Below are 25,342 nucleotides of genomic sequence, written 5' to 3' on the forward strand. Positions count from 1 at the left end.
GGAAAACAGCCGTGAGCTGCAGAACGCTCACTTATTTGTTTTTTAGAGATGCTTCACGGCTGGACCTGTCATGTGGGAGGCTGGAGTACGCATCTGAAATCACTAGAGATTTCAGTGAAAAAATATTTATTTTGTATTTGTAAATATGTACGTTGGAGGCAGGGAGAAATATGTTACAAACAATTTCAGCATGAACGGTTAGGTTGGTAGAGACGTCAAACCCAGTGCTCTGTTGCTTAAAATGGAAAATTTGTTGACAATATTGACAGTAATAGGTGCTCCCAGGCTCCCTGTTACACCAGGGCTTGCTAACAGCTACGGGTGTTTTATGCTGGAGGAGTGACCTACTTCCACAGGTGACTGAAAGCCACAGCGTTGACTTTGAGGAGGGGAAGAAGTTACTTTGGTTACTTCACAACACATCTTCTTATTAATCCCGTGCATAAAGCACAGCCAGTTGAGGTTGAATAAGATCTTAAAGCGGTATGTTAAAGGATGGTTTTTCCAAGGAAATAATAGAAGTTCTCTTTTAAAAGTTTACGTGTTGATCAGCTGGGAAGCCCAAATGCCCTGTAAGGAATGTTTTCATATTAATGGGAGGAAGCTTGTGAAGCAAAACATTCCTTTAATGTGCCTGTTCTGAGAAAGCATATGCCTGAATTCTAGAAATGCAATATATATATAGCATAACCTCAAATGGTATTCACAAAGCTACTCGAAATAGGCTGCTACTTTTCACTGTCAACCTTAAGTAGGACGTAGGGCACCTAAATACCCATGGAAATTTAAGTGCGAGGAGCAAAAACTAGGCTCTGATCCAAAGCCAGCTGAAGCTGATTAAGAACCTTCTTTTGGCTACTGAGGGCTCTGGCTTAGGCTTCTCATAAGCTATAATTGAGTCTCAGGTGTTCAGACAGGCTTTTTTGGTTAGTCAGGTCTGTGGGTTTTCCTTTGATTCAGGTTTGTTGTGCTTAGGATGAGGTGCTCTGCATGAGTATAGGAAACATCCTAGTGCATATACCAATTGAGCTGTTACATATCTTTGGTATGTAGCTCTAGAAATAGTGGGTAATACACAACTATATCACCAAGTTATGTATTGTTCTGGTTTTTTTCTGGTTTGACTTAATATTGCTAAATCACAGGCATGCTTAGAGATGATGTACCTATTCCTATAAGAGAGAACTGCAGCTAGAAATAGAATAGAGGCAAGAAAAATATCTTTACTTTGCAGAGTTTACAGTTCTTTGTTTGGGTAGCTTTAGTGTGCACCTCCAGCCAGGCCTGCCAAATATTTTGAACTAATGAAACGGAAGAGAGGAATGCATTTTTTAAATAGGAAACGTCTGTAGACTTGCAAATATAGCTTAGTCAGAAATGGTCTACCTGACCCAGGTGATTGCTTGATCTTGTTTTCATACTTATCTTCTATTTAAAAAATAAAATGTAAACATCTTATCATGATTTTTTTTTTTTGAGGGCGGTTCAAGCTGTTAGTTTTCTGCTTTAATTTCAGTTGGCATGTTGCCCTACTTAATCTTACAGCCTGGCCTGAATTTTTTTATAGATATACATAGTTATTAGCTATCTGTGTGCTATGTCTCTACTTTCTTCAAGGTGAGGAGAGTTGGAAGGTCACCTCACAGAGTTGTGTCAAGATTTCTGTCAAAATATTACTAGAAATTAGAGCTCGTTCTCATTTCTAGCTGAGCTAGATCTCTTATATACTACTCACTAATTTAATTTTTTTACAGAACAAAAAAGAATTGAGAAATTCTTACTGAGCATCCTGTAAAGAGTCACAGAAGTAGGTTTTAGCACCTAAGGGTCAAAATGTTTACATCAGTTTGAGATGAATTTGAACTTTGTTTTAATCCCTTTCTTTTATATTTGCCATCTAGGTTCCAGCAAGATGCGGGGTGACGGTCCGAGACAGCCTAAAGAAAGCTCTGATGATGCGAGGTCTCATTCCAGAATGCTGTGCTGTTTACAGAATACAAGATGGGTATGGTTTGCATGGTGGTTTTTACTCCTAGGATTTCTTCTTGGGGTTACCCGGCATGGCCAATTTTATCCAACATTATAGAAGTTTTTTTCAGAGTTTAGAGTTATCTGATACTTCATGCTAAGACAACTTGTGCCTTGTGGACATGTCTGAAAAGAATGGCAAACTCCTGTATTACGCCTGTTCTTTTAGTGATTAAATCATTTTCCAGAGTAGTATGTCCTTAAAAGCTGTCAAAACTGTTCAAATTTGTGCTAACTGAACAAGTATCAAATAGGTTTCTTTAACTTTTTGATTTTATTTTACCCGATTATATGCAATATTAATTGCATGTAGAGTTCCTGCGAAAAAATTTACATTGAGTTTCTGACCCCAAAAAGTTGTTAAATTATCATACTGCACAAAATTAGGTTTCTCTTTGGAACTTTTGTGGAACAGGTAGTTTCACAGACACTTTATTTGATCAGAAAAGTATATTTGTCTCCCCAGAATCAAGGAGTCAGCCACTATTGAAGGTGGTTGGGAAAGAAGTGCAATTCTTTCATGTCCTTTGTCCAGGGAAGAAGTGCTGTCCTTGGTGTGTGCTGAGCTTAGTGTCTTGCCTTTGAAGTTTCCTGTAGCAAGAGGCTGGGTAGCAAGCCTCCACAGTGCAGAGATCTACCTGATCTCACATCTTCAGCAGGAGACGTGCAAGGGCTTGTGTGCTGGTGCTAATGAGAGGCTTATTTGCACTTCAGAGAGAAGAAGCCAATTGGCTGGGACACTGACATTTCCTGGCTCACTGGAGAGGAGTTGCACGTGGAAGTCTTGGAGAATGTGCCACTCACGACACACAATTTTGTATGTACCACTTTTTATGAAATGCTGAGTTAGGGTTAAGTCGGCATCGTGCTTTCAAATTCAAATTAATGACTTTGAATAATATTTTGTATCTGTGGGATGTGGTGGGGGTTGCAAAAGCCTTTTTTAATCACAATAGCTTAGATTAATTATGTGTAATTGTAGTTTAAATAAATGATGTTAAAGGATACTTGATCCCCCTTTAAAACTTTCACATTTGGATGGAATATACCCTCTGAAATCTATAAATGTTGTGGTTTTAAATCAGCACTGCATTGCAGAGCTGTAATAATAATCTACTATTTTTGTATTGCTGTATCTATAAAATGTATTCTGGGCCTCCCTGCTGGCTCTGCAGCAGCAATTAACTAATGAACTAACTATTCCCAGAGCGGCGCTGACATCATCAGTGATGCTAGTGCACAAATATGTTTTGACCTGATAAGGCACAAAGTACATGGAAGCTGCTAAACAGAATCCATCTACCCTGTTCCAGCTCCACGCAAAATCCTGGAAATAATGTTTGTCATACTGAGAAGAAACACCTTTTATTTAAATAAATCAATGAATAAGCAAAACTCTATTTGCAAGCTTTTAATGCTTTTACTCAAACAAGTTACTTTGGCTGTGGCTAGTTAGATGAAAGTATAATAGGATTAACATTTTTGTGTATCCTTCTAAAATGCTGATTATTACATGTAGTAATGCAACTAGAATATGTGTTCTTATGCCAAGTATTGCTAAGTTTGAAAATGAAACTAAACATTTATACCCTATAATATGGGGATACTGTATGTTCACCCTCTTCGGATTTTAAATTATTTTCAATAAGGAGCCATAGATACATGCCAGTTGTGTATTTCCAGTCCTGTGGGTGTTGGATAGAAATGTCATTTGGCTCCTGGAAAGATGAGATGAGATGATCTTTCAGCAGTTTTTGTTGTCACAGGTTGCATCCAAACTATGTTCTGAATATTTGTCTCTAGCATAATGTACTGTTTTGCTTCAGATTCGCTGCTGGTTTTTTGCTGCTAATGAAGTAAATAAGTAGTTGAAAGATAATTGTAATGCATGAAGGCTATTTCAAAAGATGACATTTTTTAATGAATCTGTTCAATATCTAAAACTGTAGCTCCAGCATCAAAAAATGTCTTAAGTGTATTTGTGGGAGGCGAAAGCAAATAGCCTATCTTAGGCTTACAAGAGGACTTTAACTATGATTATTTTTTACAATTTAGGTACGAAAAACATTCTTCACGTTAGCATTCTGCGACTTCTGTCGAAAGCTGCTTTTCCAGGGATTCCGATGTCAGACATGTGGCTATAAATTTCACCAGCGCTGTAGTACAGAAGTGCCACTGATGTGTGTTAACTATGATCAACTTGAGTAAGTAATCACAGTTTGTTTTAAAGTTGAGCCTTTTATTAAGCTTACAGCTGTCAGTGATTTTCTTATGTTAAATCTTCAGTTCAGGTAGTCAGAGAAGGTGCCTGAAAAAAATATAGGAGCTCAGCTGTTCTTCTGAGACTGCTTAATTCATATTCTGTCTGTGCGGGTTCAGACAACCAGTTCATATTTTTTTATTTTTTGCTGGACTATGAAATGCTTTCTTTGAAGCATGAATAGGGTGGCTGAGCACTTGACTGCATGAGACAGACTCCTCATTGTTCACAGATGTAATTCTTAATCAAAACTGGTTCTTCATTATGTAATGGCTAGGGCCTTGTTTAAATGTTTAGATGTAGATCTCTCTTCAACCTGAAAAAATGTTAAGAGACACTAGTTTAATATGGTCAAACTGCAGTTAGTTTTGAAAACAAATCTACTAACGAATAAGAAACATAAAAACATGCCTCAAATATTCATGTGTTCTTGAATTTAACTGTTGATTTGTGTAAGCCTCTGTAGGTTAAGAATCTGTAGTGAATTTAATCAAACACACTACGGAGCAGTTTCAGCAGAGGCTATTAAGTCTCTTAAGTAGGCTTTTATATAGGGAATCACTTAAAATGCTAGTTTTTCCCTCAAGAATAAATTTAACTCTTGCTTACGTTGGTATTTGTAGCAGTTGCCTTGGGCACCTTTAGAGGATGTGCTCAAGGCTTATGGATAACGTACTTTTATCCATTTGTCATTGACTTTTGGCCTTACATCAGTACAAATGTTCAAATAAGTTCCTGTACTCAATGCATAGGTATCAGTTGTGTATTCTTGAGGAACCAGATGCTTAAAATTTCAAGTAAAAGCTTAAAGGGTTATTTTCTGCAAAGGTATGTTTAAGGCATGATCTTTTGATCCCTTCTCGAGTAAATAATGCTTCTAACAAATCTTACAGTTCAATGTGTTAGCATAGGCTTTATTTTAAAACTTATAATTTAGTCAGTGCTGGGTTTGTGTGCGTTTGTGTTTTTTTTCTTAATCTGAGTGTTGTGAAGCTTCTGGGTTTTGCACGAGTTAGGTTGTTTTTGTTTTGTTCTTGCCTCACAGTTTGCTGTTTGTCTCCAAGTTCTTTGAACATCACCCCATACCGCAGGAGGAGGCCTCCTTAGGAGAGACCACCCCAGCATCTGGATCGTACCCTTCAGTGCCCCCCTCAGATTCTGTTGGGTATGACCTTATTCCTGCTGTTTAATAACGTAATATTTCAGTACTGTATGCTTAGAAACACTCAAAGTACTGCTTTGCAACCCTCTCTACATTTTTGTAATCTGGCTTGTCATGCAGATATATCCACATGTGCTTAACTTCAAAGAAGTGAATGTTTCCATTCTCATGAATGGCATACATCAATAATCGATCTAAGTTAAGCATGTGCGTAAGTGTCTCCAGAAATGGGGCTTTACCTGTTAAACTGATTTCTTCTTTATGGTAGTTCAGACCTGGTCTAAACTGGAAAGATTTTATACTTAAAGTCAAAGCAAACCACAGTTATCTCATCACAAATTCTTTTAGTTTGTGTTATGAAGATACAATGTATTTGCGTTGAAGTGACATACTTCTGTTTCAGAGTAAGCCACACAGAATAAGTTTATTCACACTATAAGATTGGTGTGAATAGATGGCAATTCCAGGTTCATAATACTGCTTGAGGAGCTTTTTCATTTACACACAGCTTTAGTGTCCTCCGGATGAGCTCTCTTCCTCCTATTTAGATGTTGGGATATACCAAGAACAGCTGTTGCCAATCCAGCTTTTGTAAAATTAGACTTAAAAACTGAGCATGGCCTTCATCCCCTGTATTTCCAACAAAGATTCTGGATCTTTCTCTGCGAAGAGGTAATGGATCATGTTTAGTTTATGTTCCTACTACGAGATCAGACAACCAACACTAGATAGCAGAATAAATCTCCAGGAAAGAATACCTCAAGGATGTGCATCAAAACCAAGTATCCTGATGCAAATTTGTTAAAAGACCAATGATAAAAGCCTTCAGGAAAATGCTCCTAGGACATGTGCATACTGTGTGGAGATGAACTAAATTGGGCAGAGGCTATCTCAGAATCCTGAGTGTTGTGCCCAGACTAAAGAGCACAGCAGGAAGCTACACTGGCACCTCTGGACTTCGATTGGAAGAAAAATTCCATGAACAACCAAGACTATTTATGAAAGATCAAATATGTTTCCTCCCAGGAAACAGATTGACAGTGCTGCAGGGAGAACCTCGTTTGGTAAGTACAAAGACAATATTCTTACTGGTTTTAATTTGTGCAGTTTGAGCCAAGTTTTGGAAGTGCCTCTCCCAGGTAAGGGAAATTGCCTTTATGTGCTGTAGATGTTAGAGCAGCAGATTGTGGACAAGCCTGCTGCTGTGGTCTTGTAAGCTAAGCAGGCTCTGGTGTCATCATGATAGAGCTGAAATTAAAACCAAGCCAGAATTACTAGTCTGTAAGGAAGCTTGTTCATAACAAATGTGTTAAACACCTGTGAAGGCCAAAAGGCACTATATCCCTGATCCTAATACATTTTATATATTAAATTTTCCTACTTCTCAGTTGCCTCTGCCTTCACAATCATGACTTGTTACCAGTTCATGAGGACACAACAGGATGAATTACATTAATTGATACACACAGTAGTGCTTTAGGCAATCTTAGTTTTGTGAAATGAATACTGAAAGGAAAAACTGTGAGACAAAAGCTACTTGATGCCTTAAGGTTTGTAATGTTATTTTTATACACGTGAAGTTAAATATACTTGCCAGCTGGGGTTAAAGAGCGTTTTCTAAATGTTGCATCCATAAATAGCTGTGGTTGCAGGAGCTGTAAGAGGTTTCTAGCTTTCTACCTTTTTGCTTTTTTACCTTGCTGTATGCTTTATTTGCTAAATAAGTGAACAAAAAGGCATGCAGCATGCCTTCAGAGGTCTGTTTATTTTGAAAATGTTTTATGATTATGAGCTGGCGTTAATAAGTAGTATGCATGTTACAAAGTTATGCAGTTTTTCCCGAACGTCTGTGCTGGTACTGTTTCCTTTCCAGAAGCAGCTCAGACACTCTTGTATGAGCATACAGCACTGTCTATATATTTCTGCAGTTATTCTTTTGCTTTTCTTTAATAATACTTCTCTGCTTTTTTGAGACATAATTGTGAAAATACTAATTTATCTGATTATTTGTTCTTTAAGAGTTGAAAAAAAATGCCGGCCTTCTCTATGAAGTCATGTATTTTGTTAAAGGGTATTGCTACAATATGGGGCAGCAGCCCAACTGGAATCAAAAAGGCTGACATTTCAGGTTATTTTGACTGAGAAGAGAGTAAAGGAATAAAGTTATTTAGAGTTGGGCAGTGGGGGGTGAAAATATGAAAAACTAGTGCTTTATTAATGCTGTTATTAGTTTAATAACTACTACTTTAATTTCTCTGTTCTCCTAGCATCTTGCATGGCACAGCCCACACAGGAAGGAATATTACTAATTCTTTGGTAAACCTGAGGAAAGAGGAGGCAAACATCCTTCTTCATCTTTAGCCTTGTGAAGGGATGCCGGCTGCAGGCAAAGTGTCCAAAGAAAGGAAGAGTTCGTGTTGCAAGACAAGCTCAAGAGCAAAGGCGTGTATGACATGCTGAGAAATGGGCAAGGGATCAAATGAAGTTGCAAAGAGAAAGGGATGTAAAGGAAGAGAACATTGGACATGGTGCAAAAGCTGATAAACGTGCTGGAAAATTTTGTTGCACTTTGCTCACCTGTAACATCCTAAAGCAATCCAGTCCGGTAGCCTTTCATTCTGTCAACTGTAAGCAACAGGCACTTCGTCCAGGTGTTCCACCCCAAGTGAAGCACACGTGGTCTTGGTTTGCACATTTCTGAACCCCTTACTAAAATGTGTCCAGCTTTCACATTAGCTCTCAGTCCCAGTTCTCTCAGTTTGCACCATCATGTTGTGCAAAAGTAGTCAGTTGTAGTCTGGACTTCACTGGAAAGAATTATTTAAGTGTAGGTCTCCCTACTAGTAGCCATTTGTAATAAAATTGAAGTACACAAACTGTATGTAATATACTGTATTTGTTGCACTACTATAAAATTTCTTCTGCATCTGTGCTGGTAAAACATAAGTACCACACTTCTCTGAATGCAGGTCACCGGATCTTACAGATACATGAAAGATTGAGAGATCACAAGAGAGATTAGCTGTTCAGAATATTACAAAGTTTTATTTTTCTGCTTCCATCTATTCTCTCAGATATTGGGCAAAACTCAGCAAACTCATGAGGTAGTATCATGCCAGCGTGAGCACCCTCTGGAATGGGGAGGGTGGTGGAATAGGGTCAGACTTGAGTAGCACGGAGGCAGATTGGACTTGATAAAAGCTGGAAGCCTCTGCTTTGCTTGAGGTAGGATACTGCTAGCAAGCAATTAGCAACATCTTGGCTTATTAAAAAACAACGTTTCATGCTTGATCTTCTACATTTGAGGAAGGAAGAGGGACTGTCTGGTGCACCATTCTTGGAAGCTTGCCAGCCCATGCCTTAGAGCAGGCTCTAACCTATGATTAAACACCTCTGCTTTCCTTTCTGTCTTCCAAATGTTCACTGATCATTCTGCCTCAGCTGAAGACATTTAAATGTCTAGAAAAGGTTCTAAATAGCTGATGAAACAAAGACGCATTCTTACAAGGATGCATTTAGTGCTACAACACCATTTTAAATCTACTTGTTTTATTGCATAAAACAACGCTGAACTTTTTTCCTAAAATTTCTGGCACCAGACCTTTTCCAAGCCATTGTATACAAATGTTAGCAGATTTCTTATGATATCCACTTTGGTATGCCATCTTGATGAGCAGAAAAGGCTTGGTATCAGCATCCTAAGACAATTAATTCCTTTTTATTTTGTACAAAAAGTGGGGAAAACATATTGCCCCAAAACTTTATTTGCAAAAACATGGCAGTAAACTGAGACCTGATTTGGAGGAGTAATGACAGCTACAGGGGTCCTCTCGATAGCCCCTTGCATACGAAGCTGTCAAAAGTTTTACAAAAACATTGCAAAGCTCTCATCCGTGCCAAAAAGACAAGTATGAATGCGTACTGTTATGATAATCCTATTTTACACCTACAAACTGATGTGCAGGAAAACATTTACCATGGTATAAAAAAAATGCACTAATCCATATGAAGTTGTGAGCGCTGAAGATCCATCCTGTGGTGCTTTTCGGCTGACTAGTTTCTAGTGCAGATCTCAGATCCTTCACAGTTCTTAGAAACTGAAACTGGAAGTGCACTGTGCTTCTCAGTAACAGTAGTAAAAAACAAAGCCAATTGTACTGTGGTGTAAATGCAGAGGTGAAAAAAAAAAGCTGTGGTAGTCTGATATGGCTTGTGATAGATTCTGATGAGTATGCAGTCTACTAGGTGAACAGGGTGCTGAGCTAACTGAGATACACTTTTAAGTGGCATATACACTATAACTTCTAACTGTATGAATGTGAACTTTCTGTTTAGGTCTTTGCCTAACTACAGCAAGACAAAAATTCAAAGAAAAATCTTGCAGCCAAGCAAACCTCTTGAGAAAAATCTTTCCTGAGTAGACCAGCTCTTAACTCACCAATATGACTTTTCATATATTTGAAGGAAATTGATCATTTATATCATTTATATTATTTTTTTCATATTTGTAAAGCACACTATAGCCTGTATCACTATGAGTTATAAGATGGGTTATAACGCACAATGTCACTATCATAAGATATAGTGAGGATACTATACGTGATTACTATAAAATTGTAATATATGAAGTAGTGTGTGGGCATTTTTGAGTTACTATTCATTTTCCGGTGGACCTAGTTTTGTAGAATAGTAGGTCTGTGGACACACTGGCATTTGCTATGGTTGACGAAGTGTAAAACAACTATACCTATCCATGGTTCATTTTGTTAACTTAGTTATTGCCTAAGTTAGGTAATTTAGGCTTGCTTCTGTCTCCTGACAAAACCTCCTTCTCTTTTCATAAAAACGGAGGGAACAATGTGCTTATCCCAAATCCACAGTCTAAGCAAATAGCATGTTCTGTTATACCACCAAGAAAGGTTATAATTTATTTTAAAAAAATGTAGATTTGACAACTCTATCAGCTTGTTGCCTGGGAAGCTGAGAATCTTTTGGTAAAGGGATGCCCACACTTAGGAGGCTGGAAGAAAGTGTGGTACAACCTCTAGTATGTCAGAACACTGGCTTTATCATTTCTAGAAGCTCTCTTCTAGCATGGAGGTTGTCTGCCAACCGCTTACAAAGTCCACAGGAGCAACAGATACTGAGAGCCTTGAATTTAAACTTCTTCTCTAAGCTGCAGCCTGCCTACATGTATGCCACAGTAAACAGTTCTTGGCAGCCGCTGTGCTCTGGTCCTTTTTTTTTTTTTTTTTTTCTCTTCTTTGTTTTGGCAATTTCTTTGCTGGCACTTACTCCTCCAGCATAGCCTGCAGATCTAGTTTGGGAACTTGCCCAGAACAGACAGCGTCGCCCTCTTCCAAATGATGAGAGCTGGTCCTTCTTGCTCCACTGTCCCTTCTGTCTTCCTGGAGCAAATGAAACTTCATAATACTCTGTGAATGGGCCGCTGGTATCTAAGGATTGCTCCATGCTTTCTGATGATGTGGCTTCTGTAGAGCAGATGCAGATTGAGATGCAGGCTTTGCTGCACACAAGCAGAGTCTGCTGGTAATCTCTCCTGAGCTTGTGATCCCAGTAGGCCACCCTGGCTAGTAAACCCCTTGTTTCTTTCTCTCTGCTTTTCAAGCAAAGTTCACATTTAGCAAAAATAGCCCACCTTTTGGTGAGTGTCCCGAGAATACCAACAACCAAAATCCTGAGTGTAAAGATAGAAAACATGAATAACTGCTTGTGAGATCTCTATCTCTAGACTCTTTGGTGTCTAAAACCCAGAGATCCTCCCAATAAGATTAGCAAAAAAAGAGTTCTTTGTCAAGCTGTAGGTCTTTTTTTTTTTCATAAAGATCTGAACTGTCCCCACAATTCCATGAGCAGAAAGATCTATTCATGTTGTTTTTAAAACATGATATGGCATAGCACAGGATCTGTGCTAGCTACATGAAAGGCGTGATGACCCATGACCAGGAATACAGAAGTATTTGCAGATTCCCTTAGTAGATGACTCAAAAGAGGATATAATCAAAACAATATTTCTGCAGTTGGGTTTTCTCTCCCTCAGCTTACTCACAATCACAGAAACTAATTGCTTCTGTTAAGCTGTGTGGCAGAGCTTAAATGCTGTCTCCTGGTCATCCCTAACGCAATGAACTGCTGTTTGTTGTTATGCATTTCCCTTGATTTCATTATTTTGAGGAACCCACAGGAAGTTTGAGCAGGAGTTAGCTGTCCCAACAATGGCAGTACTAGCCTGATATTTTTTTTTTTTTTTTTACTTTTCTGAAGTCTTTCTATGCACCATCAGACTCACTTGCCTTGACATTAAAATGCAGTATCTTGGAATGTCAGCCACATCCTGTGCATGCATCTGCAGTGTCCCCTCTCCTGATGTGGGTTCTAGCTGCATAATTTTCTTACAAAATACTCAAGAGTTCCAAACTTCCTCATCTGCAATAGAAATGATTTTACTTAGCTGTGCTTCTGAGCTTCTTCAGAAATGCTGGGCTGTTGAAGACACTTTGTTGCTTCCCATTGTCTTCCCAATATTCATATTCTGTCATATGACAATAGGTAATCACATTTTTTTTAATGATTAAAAAAAAAAAAACACTACATATTCTTCTTCCTCACCTCTATTTCCTGTTCCCCAGACATAATTTAGGTATTTTATTGTAAGACTTACTACGCCATTATTGGAATTCATTGGCAAGTGCCGTGTGTGCCCATTCTTGATCGTGAGACTTGGCCAGGAAGGAAAAGACAGCAGATACTTAGGGTACTGGTAGGACAGTGCTGGGATGCATGCCAAGCTGTGTTAAGAACTGTAACAGCAGGTAGGGCAACAGTCTCCTTTAAAGCAGACCTATTTCCAAATAAACATCAGAGATGCTATTGAACGCTAACATTTACCCAAAAGGTCTTTGGAGAGACCAAGGAGTATTTACTTACGGGAGACAGCACCAGGACCTCTTGCTGCTGTGGGCTGTTGTATGGTTTATTTCTGAAGCTTCTCCCAGTGGGCATTGCCTTTGTGGGCATGGTAACTCATGAGTAATTTAATAGCTGGAGGACTGTCATCCTCTGCTAGGAGCTGTGTTTTCCATAGGTTCTAAAACCTTGTTGTCAGCTAGCAAGTGTATTTTAAACATAAAATTTTCTTACACTTTTAAACATTTTTAAATATAAGTTTGTTGTTGTTTGTTTTGTTTTGTTTTGTTTTTTTTTTAACTCAGAATGCAACAAGTATTTCTCATTGAACTTCTTATATCCATTAAATTGAATCATTATACCTAACAGCGACTGACCTTGACTTAAGTGAGAGAGAAATGCCTGTTCATTGTACTTTACCAAAATAGCAGGATAACCAAATGAGTGACATCCTGCCTTCTAACAAACAAAAACCCAAGTGTGTAATGCTTTGTTTTTTAAAAATTTGATTCATGACACTGTAAATTAAAGATTTTTATCTACGTTGACTGGCAGCAATTGTATTTCTTCAGAAAACTTGTCTGTATATTCTGAACGCTTACCTTTAAAGTCGGATCTGTTGCATTGTGTTACTGTAGCAGAGTAAATAATGTTTGAAATGTTGCACTATTCAAAGGTATTTCCTAAAAGGTGGGGTAAAAAGCTGATATATTTATTTTTAATATCAATAATTCGTATTACTTTGGCCATAGTATTACTCATGGTGGGTGACCACTATTTAATTTTCAGTCTTTCTTCATTGCACAATAATCCTTTCCATACAACTTTTTGTGACATTTTTGACCATTATGTTGATGTGAGGTGTTAAGCACTTTTTAGTTCTTAATAGGTGGCCATTAAAAAGAGCATATTGCATTAACTCTGAAGTGCAGAAACTGCACAACACGTCAATATCTTCAGTGCATGTTGAACTACCTGAACTGTTTCAGATCAGAATTTATTATTACTAGTTAAATATGGCATGTTAGGGTTTGTTTTTTGTATGTGATTTTTTTTTTAACTCAGAAAACTTCATGGCCACGTAATTAGGTAGTTTCTGCAGCAGAGAGTTGTTGCAATTGATCCTAGGGGAGTAGAGATCATTCATTATAAATTGTTTTTATGCAGGCCTTTAGACCAGCTGTTTTTTATGTATGTATTATTATAGTTGAAAAGGATTTACCACACCCACTATGCAGTATTTGAAGCCATTTGTAGACCTAAATCCTCTTTTTCCTTGACTTTGTTTCTCAGACCATCAATTCTCCCTAGTCCTTCTCCTTCAAAATCCATTCCAATCCCACAGCCCTTCCGACCAGCAGATGAAGACCATCGGAATCAGTTTGGGCAACGCGACCGATCCTCTTCAGCTCCCAATGTTCACATCAATACAATCGAGCCAGTCAATATCGATGTAAGTATTAATAACATTTCAATCAGAAACAGATTTGATGTTTCCCTTATGAATATCAGGGTGTTAAATTTATCATCTGTGTATACGAGGACTATAGCTCTAGTCTAATCCTTGATCATCTGTCAGAATCTTCATAATTCCCAGGAAAGAAGTGGTTGCTATTGTGAGCTGTATAAATACAGATAACCCATTCTTGACAAGCAGAAGCTGCCTTTTGACAGTTCAAAGAAGTATTTTACCACAAACCACTACTCTTTTTTTTTTATTATTATTAGTCGTAAGGCTTATACTGCTAGCTGTACCATGCCATTAAGAGTATAAAAGTCAGCAACCACTCTTGCAAACTATTATATGAAATAAGCATATTTATTTATGTGCAGGATAGGTTTTGGTTGGTTGGTTGGTTTTGTTTGTTTTTTTGTGTGTGTGTGTGTTTTTGTTTTGTTTTTTTTTTTAGCGTTTGCAATTGAAGTGATGTTCTTGGCATTGAATGAAATCAAATTATTGCAGTTATCTGAGTTCAGATTTACTGAGTGTTGCTTAGGATTTCATGAGCCCAGTATATAGCCCTATATTCTGGGCTCCTGTGTTCTAAGTATTCTCTTGGAGTGTTCAGAAACTGCTACACTTAACTTGTTTTTAATTTTTTTTGAAAATGTTGGATGCTGAATTGTAATAATAATAATAGTTGATATTAAGAGTAAGACTAACTAGGATCTTTCAAAATGTTGGTCACAACATCCTCTTTCTAATTTTGCTAATGTATACAGCTCGTATTTTACCTTTGAGTCCAGTCTTTAGAAATTCATTATTTGTCAGGTGATCAGTCTTGAGTCTGCATGGGCGTCAAGGCACAAAATCTGTTTTGCATGTGAGCTGAGCAGAAGATGGAATGTTAACTGAGTTTTAAGAAAGTGGCTTAAAATTGCTACATGATACATGGCAGTGGTGCAGCTGAGAGGCAGGACCAGTATCTTCAGCAGCAGTGCAAATGTATAAAAGAATAAACTAATTGTGTAACCATTAAAAAATGGTTTGATGGTGCAAATGAACTTATGGAGGGAAGCTACTAAAATTTTCTTGTGTTAAGAACATCATTAGTGTAGGTTCCATATGGTTTGGATATGCCATAAGAGGTACTCTCAGTTAACAGTGGATTACAAGTGAAGGAAATCTTTCACAGTCAGTCATTTCTGAAAAGAGCAGAGTGCATCTGGGTATGCAAACCAGGTGCCTCGTTATGGGACAAGAACTAAGCAGAACTCATTTGACTGACTTACCTCAGTACAGGAAATTGATGTCCCAGCTTCTGATAAGACAGTTCAGACAATTTTGTCGCAAACACTGTAACCAGAATGCTTGGTTCAATATTTCTTTGTGCATTTTGGATAACTGCATGTTTAAATCAATATTTTCATGTCAGCATCTATTTTCGGGGCTGAGCATTTCAGTTTACTACTGGGAGATGCTTTTTTAAAGTAAATCATTTTTAAAAGTTTAATGGTTGTTATAAATAGTTCTTCAGAGTCACTGCTGTTAGTAAGCCAGGATAGGAAACAAAATCTACTTCATGGCCAGCATATAAAGTCAAGGATTCTCAGTTTGATCACTCTCAATTGATTCTGGAATATAAATGTGATAATACTTAAATACAATTATTATTATTTTTTTTAATTTATAGGACTTGATTAGAGACCAGGGTGTACGAGGAGAGGGAGGTAAGTAGTGTTTAAACTAGCTAGAGTGCTATATTACACAGTTGCTGTCCTTTCCCTTTGTTCTACTTCCTTCTATAAAACACAGGCACAAATGAGAATATGGCTAGAATAAAAAATGAATTTGCATTTGCTTGTCCATGACCTTAGTATTTGTCTGACAAAGGTTCGAGTCATTTGCCAGTCATTCTGGGAGTGGGGGAGACGGAAGGAGAAAAAGTTTTGAAGTCTTACCAAGTTTTTTAGTTTTAAAATTATCTTGCACTCTCATTTTCACAGACACACACAGACACACACGCACACATACCCACACACTAATTCACTCACATGGTTGCACACAGATATGCTACAACTTCCAAACCCTCTCTCAAAGATTTTTATACCTGTTGTTAACCTTTCCACCCATGGAAACAACAGTCTTTGAAGACCATCAGCACGGTAGATGGACTTTCCATACAAACTGCTGCATCCTAAAGCAGCATGAAGTGCTCCAGTTCTTCTCCCCCTCTACCCCTGCTGAAGATGCTGCTTTGCTGTACTGCATGCCTGTGCTAATCTCAGAACCAAGTTGTTAGGACCTTAAGTTAAAGCCAGGTCTCTGTTTCCTTTAGTAACACCCAGCCACAATTGACAATTAGGCCAGAAAACAGATTTATTTTTCTTGAAATGTTACACATGGGCCTGTTAAGTCACTTTTCTCACTGGCTGTCAAGGTCCTGAAAGGGCTTCTTACATGCCATATTTATTCCTATGAATATAATCGTAATATAGAAATCATAAAGAAATAATAAGTAGGGTAGGCATATGACAGTTTTTTCTAACTCTGGATTATTAACACAGCCAGCTACTATTAACTGTAACTTGTTCCAGCCATAAGAAAATTCTGAATTATCTCAGTGCACTCTATCCCGATCCCCAAGGTTTTGTACCGTGGACTATCACTAATTTTGTTTCTCCCGTCCAAACATGTTTGTTTGTAGGATCGTACCTGCCTCCTGCTTTGGATTTGAGGGAGCTGTTTTTTCTTATGCCAGCAATAGAACACTTTTTTTAAAGAAATTTCCTTTAGTCTGCAAGCATACTGATTTAAAGTTTCCAGTTTTGGCTATTTTTGTATGTCTCGATAGGTGTGGCTTTCCACAGTTTTGCCCATTTTGTCCGGCATTTAAATGTTGTGCTATCATGTTGGTTTTAACTTTTGATCATAAACTGTCTGCTTGGCATCTGAAAACAATTGGCTATTCCCATTCCTGAAACAGTGTTTTTAGTAATTGACCTTTTTGTCCTTCAAAGTACAGAAGCAATCTATGAATAGGAGTCAAAGCATCCTAGTTATTTCCCATGACTTCTTTCATTTCTTCTATGTGTCTGTCTTTCTGTCTCTGCCTGCCCGTCTCTTTCTCTCTAACAGCCCCTTTGAACCAGCTGATGCGCTGTCTTCGGAAATACCAATCCCGGACTCCCAGTCCCCTCCTTCATTCTGTCCCCAGTGAAATAGTGTTTGATTTTGAGCCTGGCCCAGTGTTCAGAGGTAGTTGGGCTCTTCTTTCTTGTTTTCACCCAAACAAAATAAGTAAAACCACAGATGCTGTTTGTGCCTCACCCTCACACCGTGTGTATGTAAGTGTGTGAGTTTATCAAAACACCTCTGTTTTTTGCTTGGCCTGGCTGGAATGCTTTGAATGTGCTTTCCACACATACCCACTTTCACCTTTACACGCTTGGAAATGACTATAAATAAAGCCTGACTTAAATCTTCTAAAGCAAGGAATTTCATAGTTGAGGTTTTTATATGGACCTTGACATAGTTTTTTGAAACAGAGTTCTTTGGACTGCATTAAAGTGATTTCAAAGATAACATGATGTCCTTAACTTAGAATTTCCTTGACTGTTCAGTTTAAGTCAGTTCAGTGCTTTATCAGTTTCTATGTTTAATAATCTTTATTTTGAAACATAATCTAGGAAATCAAATGTGAATTACAAACATTTCCATTGATATCTTGTCAGGTCTCAAGGTTTGCAAGCATGGCAAGTTGCCATGGCAACTTTCAACAAATACTGCATTTTGAGAATGTTTTATTGATACCGCTTTGGGGCCCTGGATCGTTTAGGCTATGTAATTTTTATTTGGTAAATTTCCAGTGAAACAGTGTTTGTTTGTGCCCTGAACTGCATAAAGTAATAGTCTTCCATTCTCACATCATTGACTCTGGGGTAATTCAGGCCTAAAGCTGTCAATGGATCTGTTGTATTGCACAAAATCCCCCCAAAAACATGGGATTTCATATGCTGGAGAAACCAAGTACTAAGTAATAGCATGAAATATAAATATTTTGTCTATATGTATAAATGTAGATATGGGTAGTTAAGTGCATGTAGTGTGGTTTTCAAATGCTACCATCTTGGCTGTTTCAAAGACTTTTGTTGCAGAATATATCAGGAGGAGTTCACCATATGAACTGACTTGTAAAATGGTTCCAGAAATCTTTGTAAGAAGACAGATGTAAGAAGACAAGCAAACTGACTGCAGAATGGAATATGTTAAATATAGCTTCAGAGCCCAAGCTAATAGCTTAAGTCCAACGTTATCTGAAGTATTTCACAGTACTTCCAGTAACTTAGAAAATAAGCCCTCTGGAATTATTACGAACAGATTAACTATCATGTTGCACCATGTGCTGAAACTATTTCCACAGAAGGGTGGATATTGTGTTAGCGTTTCTATATCTTGGTATTAAAATTTAAGTAGGAGACTTCAGTTACTTCTAAAGAAAACAGAATGTGTTTTCTTTAACGTCTTAAAGTACAGCTTTGATTTTAAAGAGAAAATCTCTAAGCCAGTAAAATTTTGGAAAATAGCTCATGTTCTGGAAGCATCATAAATTTAATTTGGCATATGTTTGATTTCAGACAAGTAATGTACTAAAGTTTAACAGTATAGGAACCATAAAGTAAATATGAACAAAAATGCATCCTTTAGGTCACTGTTTTCCAACTGCTTGTAAGTGTAGTTAGGATGCCCAATTATGCATTATTGTTGCTTTACCACATGGGACAGAGTTCATGGACGCTGTATCCCATTTTTGATGTGTTGGTATGCCATTATCGTGCTCTTCCACTTTTAAATGTATGGATTTGAGCTCAGTGAGGAAAAGGAGTGATGGATACAGATAGTGAGATAAATTAGCACACACAGTGGCTGAACTCAAGCACCAGTTACGAAAGTTACAAAGTGGATTTTGAATTCAAGTTGGCATTAGGAGACTTTCTTGGTAAGAAAGGGGCTTCTGAAGGAACATGAGGAGGAGTATTGTCCTCCACCACTGATGTAAGAGAAAGCCCTGGAACGGTGGAGGTCTGGTACAATGACGGGCATTGTTTAGCAGAGCAGCATGAACTTAATTAACAGTTGACCCTATTTTATGTCCTTTGCATCGGGAGGGTCAGCATAACCTTGTTACTAATAACTATGGTGTATTTTAAAAAGCAGCGTCTAGTTAAAGTGTTCTATTTGTAAAGAGCCACTGGGGCTCTGAAAGACAGCTCTGTTAGTGACATTTTCCTACATAGCTTTGTTTAGACAGCATATGTGCTGGAGATGTACAGTTCCAGTTTGTACTTAATAGAATATGTTTCAAATAGCTAAGTAAAGTATTTGTTCATTTGAAATCCTTTCTACAGTCTTATATTTACTTTTAAATAAGAGCTCCCTACTAAAGAGATAGCTTTAAAACAGCCAAATGGTTTTGAGGTGGCACTTGGAGACTCAGCTAGAAACCATTTCAATTTTTTGCATTTAGTCAATTTTGATTCCAAAGTACAGCATCTCAGTTGTTTATTGGGTCCCAAAAAGCTTAGCTACAAGAAATCTGAGAGGCAGCTACTGCTAACTAAAATGCTACTACTTCTCTTGTCAAAGAAACTGGTGGAATTCAAAGCAAACATACATATTTTTTCTAGTTAAAGAGACTTTGTCCCTCTAATTCAGGACCAAGAGACTGAGGACTATCAGGGATACAGGGATGTTTGACTTGTCTCTTCCTGTTACCTAAGACTTGAGCACTAATCTAGTATTAGTACAATATTTCCAAAGAACGTGTTTGTTCCCTCTTAACATTTACATTGATGTTTGGAGATACTGCATCTTAAAAAACATCCTCGCACCTAGTATCTACATTCTTGTAAGTTGGCTTCTTAGAGATAAAAATGATTCTGTTTCTGAAATTTAGGTTCAACTGCAGGTTTGTCTGCAACACCTCCTGCCTCTTTGCCTGGGTCACTCACTAATGTGAAAGCGTTACAGAAATCACCAGGACCCCAACGAGAAAGGAAATCATCCTCATCCTCAGAAGACAGAAATAGAATGGTAAGAGAAAAATCAGCTATTTTCACTCATAGTATGGTATATTCGTAGTATAGGAGTATTACATATCCATGTTCTTCTCACTTTTCTTTCATCATAGTCATCTGAATTATTTTGAAGGTATTATAATTATTGAGGACTTTAAGCCAATAGATAATGGAATATTGAAATCATGGGACTGATATATAAATCATCTGAATCATCGACTGTATTCACTTTTCCTCCATTGCACCCAGAAGTCTTGGCGTGCTTTATGTTATGAAGCCAGTTTCCATTCAAAGAACAGCTTAATTTTCCCCATCATGTTTCATGAACAGTGAAAGTTCTCTAATGAATCTCAAATATAACAGTACATAACAATTTATTTAATTTACAATTTAACCATGCGACTGAATAAGAATTGAAAACTAAATGAGACTTTCCTTTTAGTAAAAATAAAAATCTCAATTTTTACTGATTTTAACATTGCCCAAAATCTGTGGCAAGTATTTCATGTCAAGAAATTATTTAGTATACTCGTATGCTGAGAGTATATGCCTAGCTTGAAAACTCAAATGCAGCATTTGAGAAAAAAATATTTTAGGATTTTAATTATATGAAATTCTGATATCAAATCAGAAATTTATTAATTTATATAATATCTTTTCATTTATAATGTATATAATTTATTAGTTTATATAATTTATTTATTAAAGTAAAGGACCTATTTTCACAGGCATTAATGCACTTACTTTCTTTCTTATTATTTGTGCATTTATGTAAAGAAAACCCTTGGTCGACGGGATTCAAGTGATGATTGGGAGATACCAGATGGACAGATCACAGTTGGACAAAGGATAGGATCTGGATCATTTGGAACAGTCTACAAAGGAAAGTGGCATGGTATGTGGCCATCACAGCAAACAGTTATTCTTAAGCAAATGACATTGCCTGCTGGGGGCCTCCCAGCTGGAAAGCAGCTTTACAGGAAAAGGTCTGGGGGTCCTGCTGGACACCAAGTTAAACATAAGCCACCAATTTGGCCTTGTCACAAAGAAGGCTAATGGTATCCTGGGCTGCTTTAGGTGAAGCATTGCTAGGAGGTTGAGGGAGGTGATCCTTCCCCTCTACCTCATCACTGGTGAGACTACACCTGGAGTGCTGGGTCAGAGTCTGAACTCTCCAGTACAAGAGAGACATGGAGATACTGGAGAGACCCCAGCAAAGCACCATGAAGTTGATTAGACAACTGGAGCATCTCTGCTATAAGGAAGGGCTGAGAGAGCTGGGGCGATGCAGCCTGGAGAAGAGAAGGCTCAGAGGGAGATCTTGTCTCTCTATATAGAAATACTTGAAGGGAGAGTAGAAAGAGGATGGAGCATGGTAATGGCCACAAAGTGAAACACAGGAGACCCTGTCTGATAATCAGGAATCACTTCTTTACAGGGAAGGTGACCAAGCACTGAAGCAGGTTGCCCAGAGAGGTTGTGGAGTCTTCCTCCTTGGAGATGCTCAAAAGCTGTCTGGACATGGCCTTGGGTGAAAGGTTCCAGGTGGCCCTGCTTAAGCAACAGGGTTCAACAACATTGCCTCCAGAGGTCCCTTCCAACCTCAACTATTCTGTAACCTGTGAATACTTTTTGAATTTCAAAAGTCCTGTGTTAAGTAATATTAGAACTTGAAACAGTTTAGAAACTTGACTCTTGTGTGTTCTTCTCAATGAAATGTAGTTACTAGAAAGACTGAAATATCCATGTCTTTTTACAGAATATTTGCTATTAATATTTTAGTGGTTTATTTCACTAAAGCTAGAAAATAGATAATCTCAATATTTCCGATTTTCTGTACATTATTTTCTTAATTGTGGAATCTATGTCAATGGTACTTATTTAAAATATTTGTTTTAAAGGTGATGTGGCAGTGAAAATGTTGAATGTTACAGCACCCACACCTCAACAGTTACAGGCTTTCAAAAATGAAGTTGGAGTGCTCAGGTAAGAATATTTTTAATGGCGTAAAATCATTTGTGTAAATTTATGCTTCTGTAATCATTGAGTTTCATATTTCTATTAGACTGCATTGGTCATATTCCTTCATGATGATAATTGGGATAGAAAGTATAACTTCCCATTTAAAACATTTATTTTGTATCCACTGCTAATTTGTCCTTCTCTCATATATCCATACCTTCTGTCTGGGTACAGATATACTGAATAACATATGTAGACTGATGTTGAGTATATCTATATCCAAACACTCAAAACAGACTGTTTTTTGCTGTTGTAGCACCCATAGGACAGTCGAGCTTATAGGTGAACTTGTGGGACCTTTGCTCTCATCCACATTCTGAGATTGAAGGAGAGTGTACCTAATTGCTGTTTTCCAGCTACACTACTGACCAAGTTTTCAATTGTTCAGTAGTTTCTATCCAGTAGCATTGACTCCTCAAAAAAAAAAAAAGGTTTTTGTTTTTTGGTTTTTTTTCGTAGTCATTTCTTGATTTTCTTTTCTCCTGTCTGCTGCTTGTATATTCTCAAATAAAGTATTTGTCCTGGGTTCAGTTCTCACTAGAGAATCTATCAACGTGACATCATACAGTATTTCTGGTGGAATACCACTAGCATCCAATTACAATCTTAACCATAATTCTGTTTTATGAAACAAAATAGACGCTTCTTGGCTCTGGAAAATTGATGTGTTGAGCTGGGTGCCTGTGCTGGAGGATGGTCCCCCATAAAGTGCATGGTGAAACTCCTAAGTCCATAGCTGTGGAAGTAGAGGCCTTGTGGCATATCTGTTCAGAACATAGTGGAACCCAAAGCATAGCATCAAAAATCTTGTAGTTCATACCTAGTCCGGATTTCTCCTGGCAGTCCTGTGGCTGAAGTCTAGCCCTTCTCTGTTGATCCTTTTGGCACTTACAGTAAGCGGTCAATTGTCCTATCCTTTGACCCAGACAGGCCAGATATACCCATCATCATGCCTTTCCCATTATGCTTCATCAGTACTTCCTTGAGATAGGATTTGCAAGAAATTGATGATTTTTGTTTACTCAGCAGTTTACTTGCAGTATCACTTGACAGATCCTCACACCTGAAAAGGGCACAGTTTTATAGTCTAGAACTGTCCTAGCCTGCACTGCTGAGAGGACAAACAGGGTCACGGTCAAGGCTCTCATGGTAGTTTTTTAATATAAAAAAATATAAAGAGCTGCAACAAACAGCACAGCATACAGATTTAAGAAGTTACCACAGGTTTTAAGCTTGGTCTGTTAGGTTTCTTCAAGCAGTGAGAAGGCTGCCTTCAATACTGAGCTGTGTAGAAGGAAGATTGCTTTTTCCTCAGCCTCTGGGAAACCTAGGAAAGACTCCAGAATGCTTAGGTGCCTCATCTTTGTGATCTCTAGTTGGTACGTTTGGTGGAATCTAGTTCTTCTTTGTGTCCATTTGATGACACTAAGAATGTGATTGACTTCCTGGGGAATTAGGAGAATCTTTCAGATTTTACAATGTATCAGTAGACTCTTCGAGGCCTCGATTCTACTGGGATATCTGCTGAGATAACCTTGGGATTATGCTTTGAGAAGTTTTTATGTCTAGAGTTTCTTCTTCTTTGAAAGAGGTTTGATTTAGTGTGACCAAATCTCTGTGGTGAACCCCAGTCTGTCCCAGTACTGTTTGGAAACAAGTTCATAGAGAGTATCGTAACTTTACAGAGGTACAGTTTTCATACCTGTTCCCATCATTTTTCATGTGCTAGCTCCAGAGAGTAAATGATTTTTATCAAAGTACTAAAAAAAATGAAGCCTTGTCAAGGAAGCATGTTGGTAGTTTCTGAAGGAAAAGGTTGCATTTCCTGGAAGTCACCAAGACTGGAATTTCATTTGGGATGTCCTTCTACTTGATGGGCAGCAACATGTATAGCTGGACTAGGGTTACACAAGACCAGGCCTGCCTTCAAACAATCAATGTCCCTCGTAGACTTAGTGATAACATCTTCTGAGCATTCCTGTGCTGTTTTGTTTTTTCGCAAAATCAAGAGAAAGCAATGCTTGCTCCAGAATACCTGTTCCATGTTAATACAACAATAAAGGTTATAGGCTGTAATAATTAATTAGTTGAATCTAGAAATGGATTATCGTAGGGGAAGCTGAGATTGACCCAAGACCTTCTGTTTGGAAAGATGCATTTGGTTCTGCCTGTTTATTTATTTATTTATTTTCCCTCGTCAATTTTCTCCTGATATACTTTTTTTTTCCCCCAACAGGAAAACACGGCATGTGAATATCCTTCTTTTTATGGGTTATTCAACAAAGCCTCAGTTGGCTATTGTTACCCAATGGTGTGAGGGGTCAAGTTTATATCACCATCTACACATCATTGAGACCAAATTTGAAATGATTAAACTAATTGATATTGCACGACAGACTGCACAAGGCATGGAGTAAGTCTCTTATTATCTCTTTGCAAATGAGCGTTGTGACAGTGTTTGTGTATCTCTTTCACACTGTGACTGACATTGGCAAACTAGATTAGCTGTCTGTCAGTTTGCCAAGTCCAGAGTCCTGCCTTAATTAAAGTATTTGAAGAGTTTATTATTTTGATCAGTAAAATAGACTTCAGGGTCTTTTTCTGGAACATAGGGAAGTACACGTAATCAAGGAATATGGTCTCTGAAAGCAGAACGCAAGTTTAACCACACTGTAATTATCTTTAATCTTGTGAGAAAAGATTTCTGTTCAAGGCTTTATGGTCTTCACAGTGCAGATAGACTTAGGGTAAGAGTTTAAAAAGAAACACCCTGCAAATGAAAGTACAGAACTGTGTAAGATAACCCAGAATGCAGACAGCCCTGTTAGTGAAAAGAATGCAGTTTCTTTTATATTTCTCGTAAGTGTTGTAGCTCTCTAAATAAAGTAATAGATTTCAGTATTTGAAGAAAACATAACTATTTTGTTCTAAGGACTATGTGTTAAGTAATCCTTACTCCCGTTGACAGCAATGGAGGGAACTGGAATTTACAAAACTAGCCCAATATTGTATGTCAAAATCAGAACACTGATGTAAGATAGAAAAATCACCCTTCAGCTGGAAAACCACTACGATGATTGCAGTTAATCGTGCACTTTTTCCACTGAGTATTCGATTATATTTTCAGTCAAGAGGTGGGGAGATGTTTGCAGCAACTGGCCTCAGCCTTCTGTTTGCCTGCTGATATCCCCAGGCTCCCTCTGTAGGTAGTGGAGATACAGAAACTGTTCTTTGAGCATGATTCAAGGCAGGAACATAAAATGGGGCTTTTCCACAGATTTGTGCCACTCTAAGTGATTAAACAAAGAGCCGTCTTGCCCAATAGATTAAACAAACAGCTTTGTTGCCTAATTTAGGCTATATCTATGCTGTGGGGCAAGTACTCTCCTCTGACCTCCCTGCAGTCTATTTATCCATTCTGCAAT

At 37.9% G+C, this 25,342-nt stretch overlaps 1 protein-coding gene across 1 annotated transcript in view; it reads left to right on the plus strand.

The window, feature by feature from the left end:
- Positions 1 to 25,342, plus strand: part of BRAF (B-Raf proto-oncogene, serine/threonine kinase) — an 85,432-nt gene that overhangs the window by 40,294 nt on the left and 19,796 nt on the right. Inside the window, exons 4-13 of the mRNA XM_082769802.1 lie at positions 1,902 to 2,005; positions 2,743 to 2,845; positions 4,084 to 4,232; positions 5,334 to 5,453; positions 13,671 to 13,830; positions 15,512 to 15,548; positions 19,775 to 19,911; positions 20,673 to 20,790; positions 21,797 to 21,881; positions 24,154 to 24,330. Of these exons, the coding sequence (XP_082625928.1) occupies positions 1,902 to 2,005; positions 2,743 to 2,845; positions 4,084 to 4,232; positions 5,334 to 5,453; positions 13,671 to 13,830; positions 15,512 to 15,548; positions 19,775 to 19,911; positions 20,673 to 20,790; positions 21,797 to 21,881; positions 24,154 to 24,330 (1,190 nt within the window). The remainder of the gene's footprint in view (positions 1 to 1,901; positions 2,006 to 2,742; positions 2,846 to 4,083; positions 4,233 to 5,333; positions 5,454 to 13,670; positions 13,831 to 15,511; positions 15,549 to 19,774; positions 19,912 to 20,672; positions 20,791 to 21,796; positions 21,882 to 24,153; positions 24,331 to 25,342) is intronic.

The sequence above is a fragment of the Aythya marila genome, assembly GCF_965140915.1.
Source record: "Aythya marila genome assembly, chromosome: 1".
NCBI classification, from domain to species: Eukaryota; Metazoa; Chordata; class Aves; order Anseriformes; family Anatidae; genus Aythya; species Aythya marila.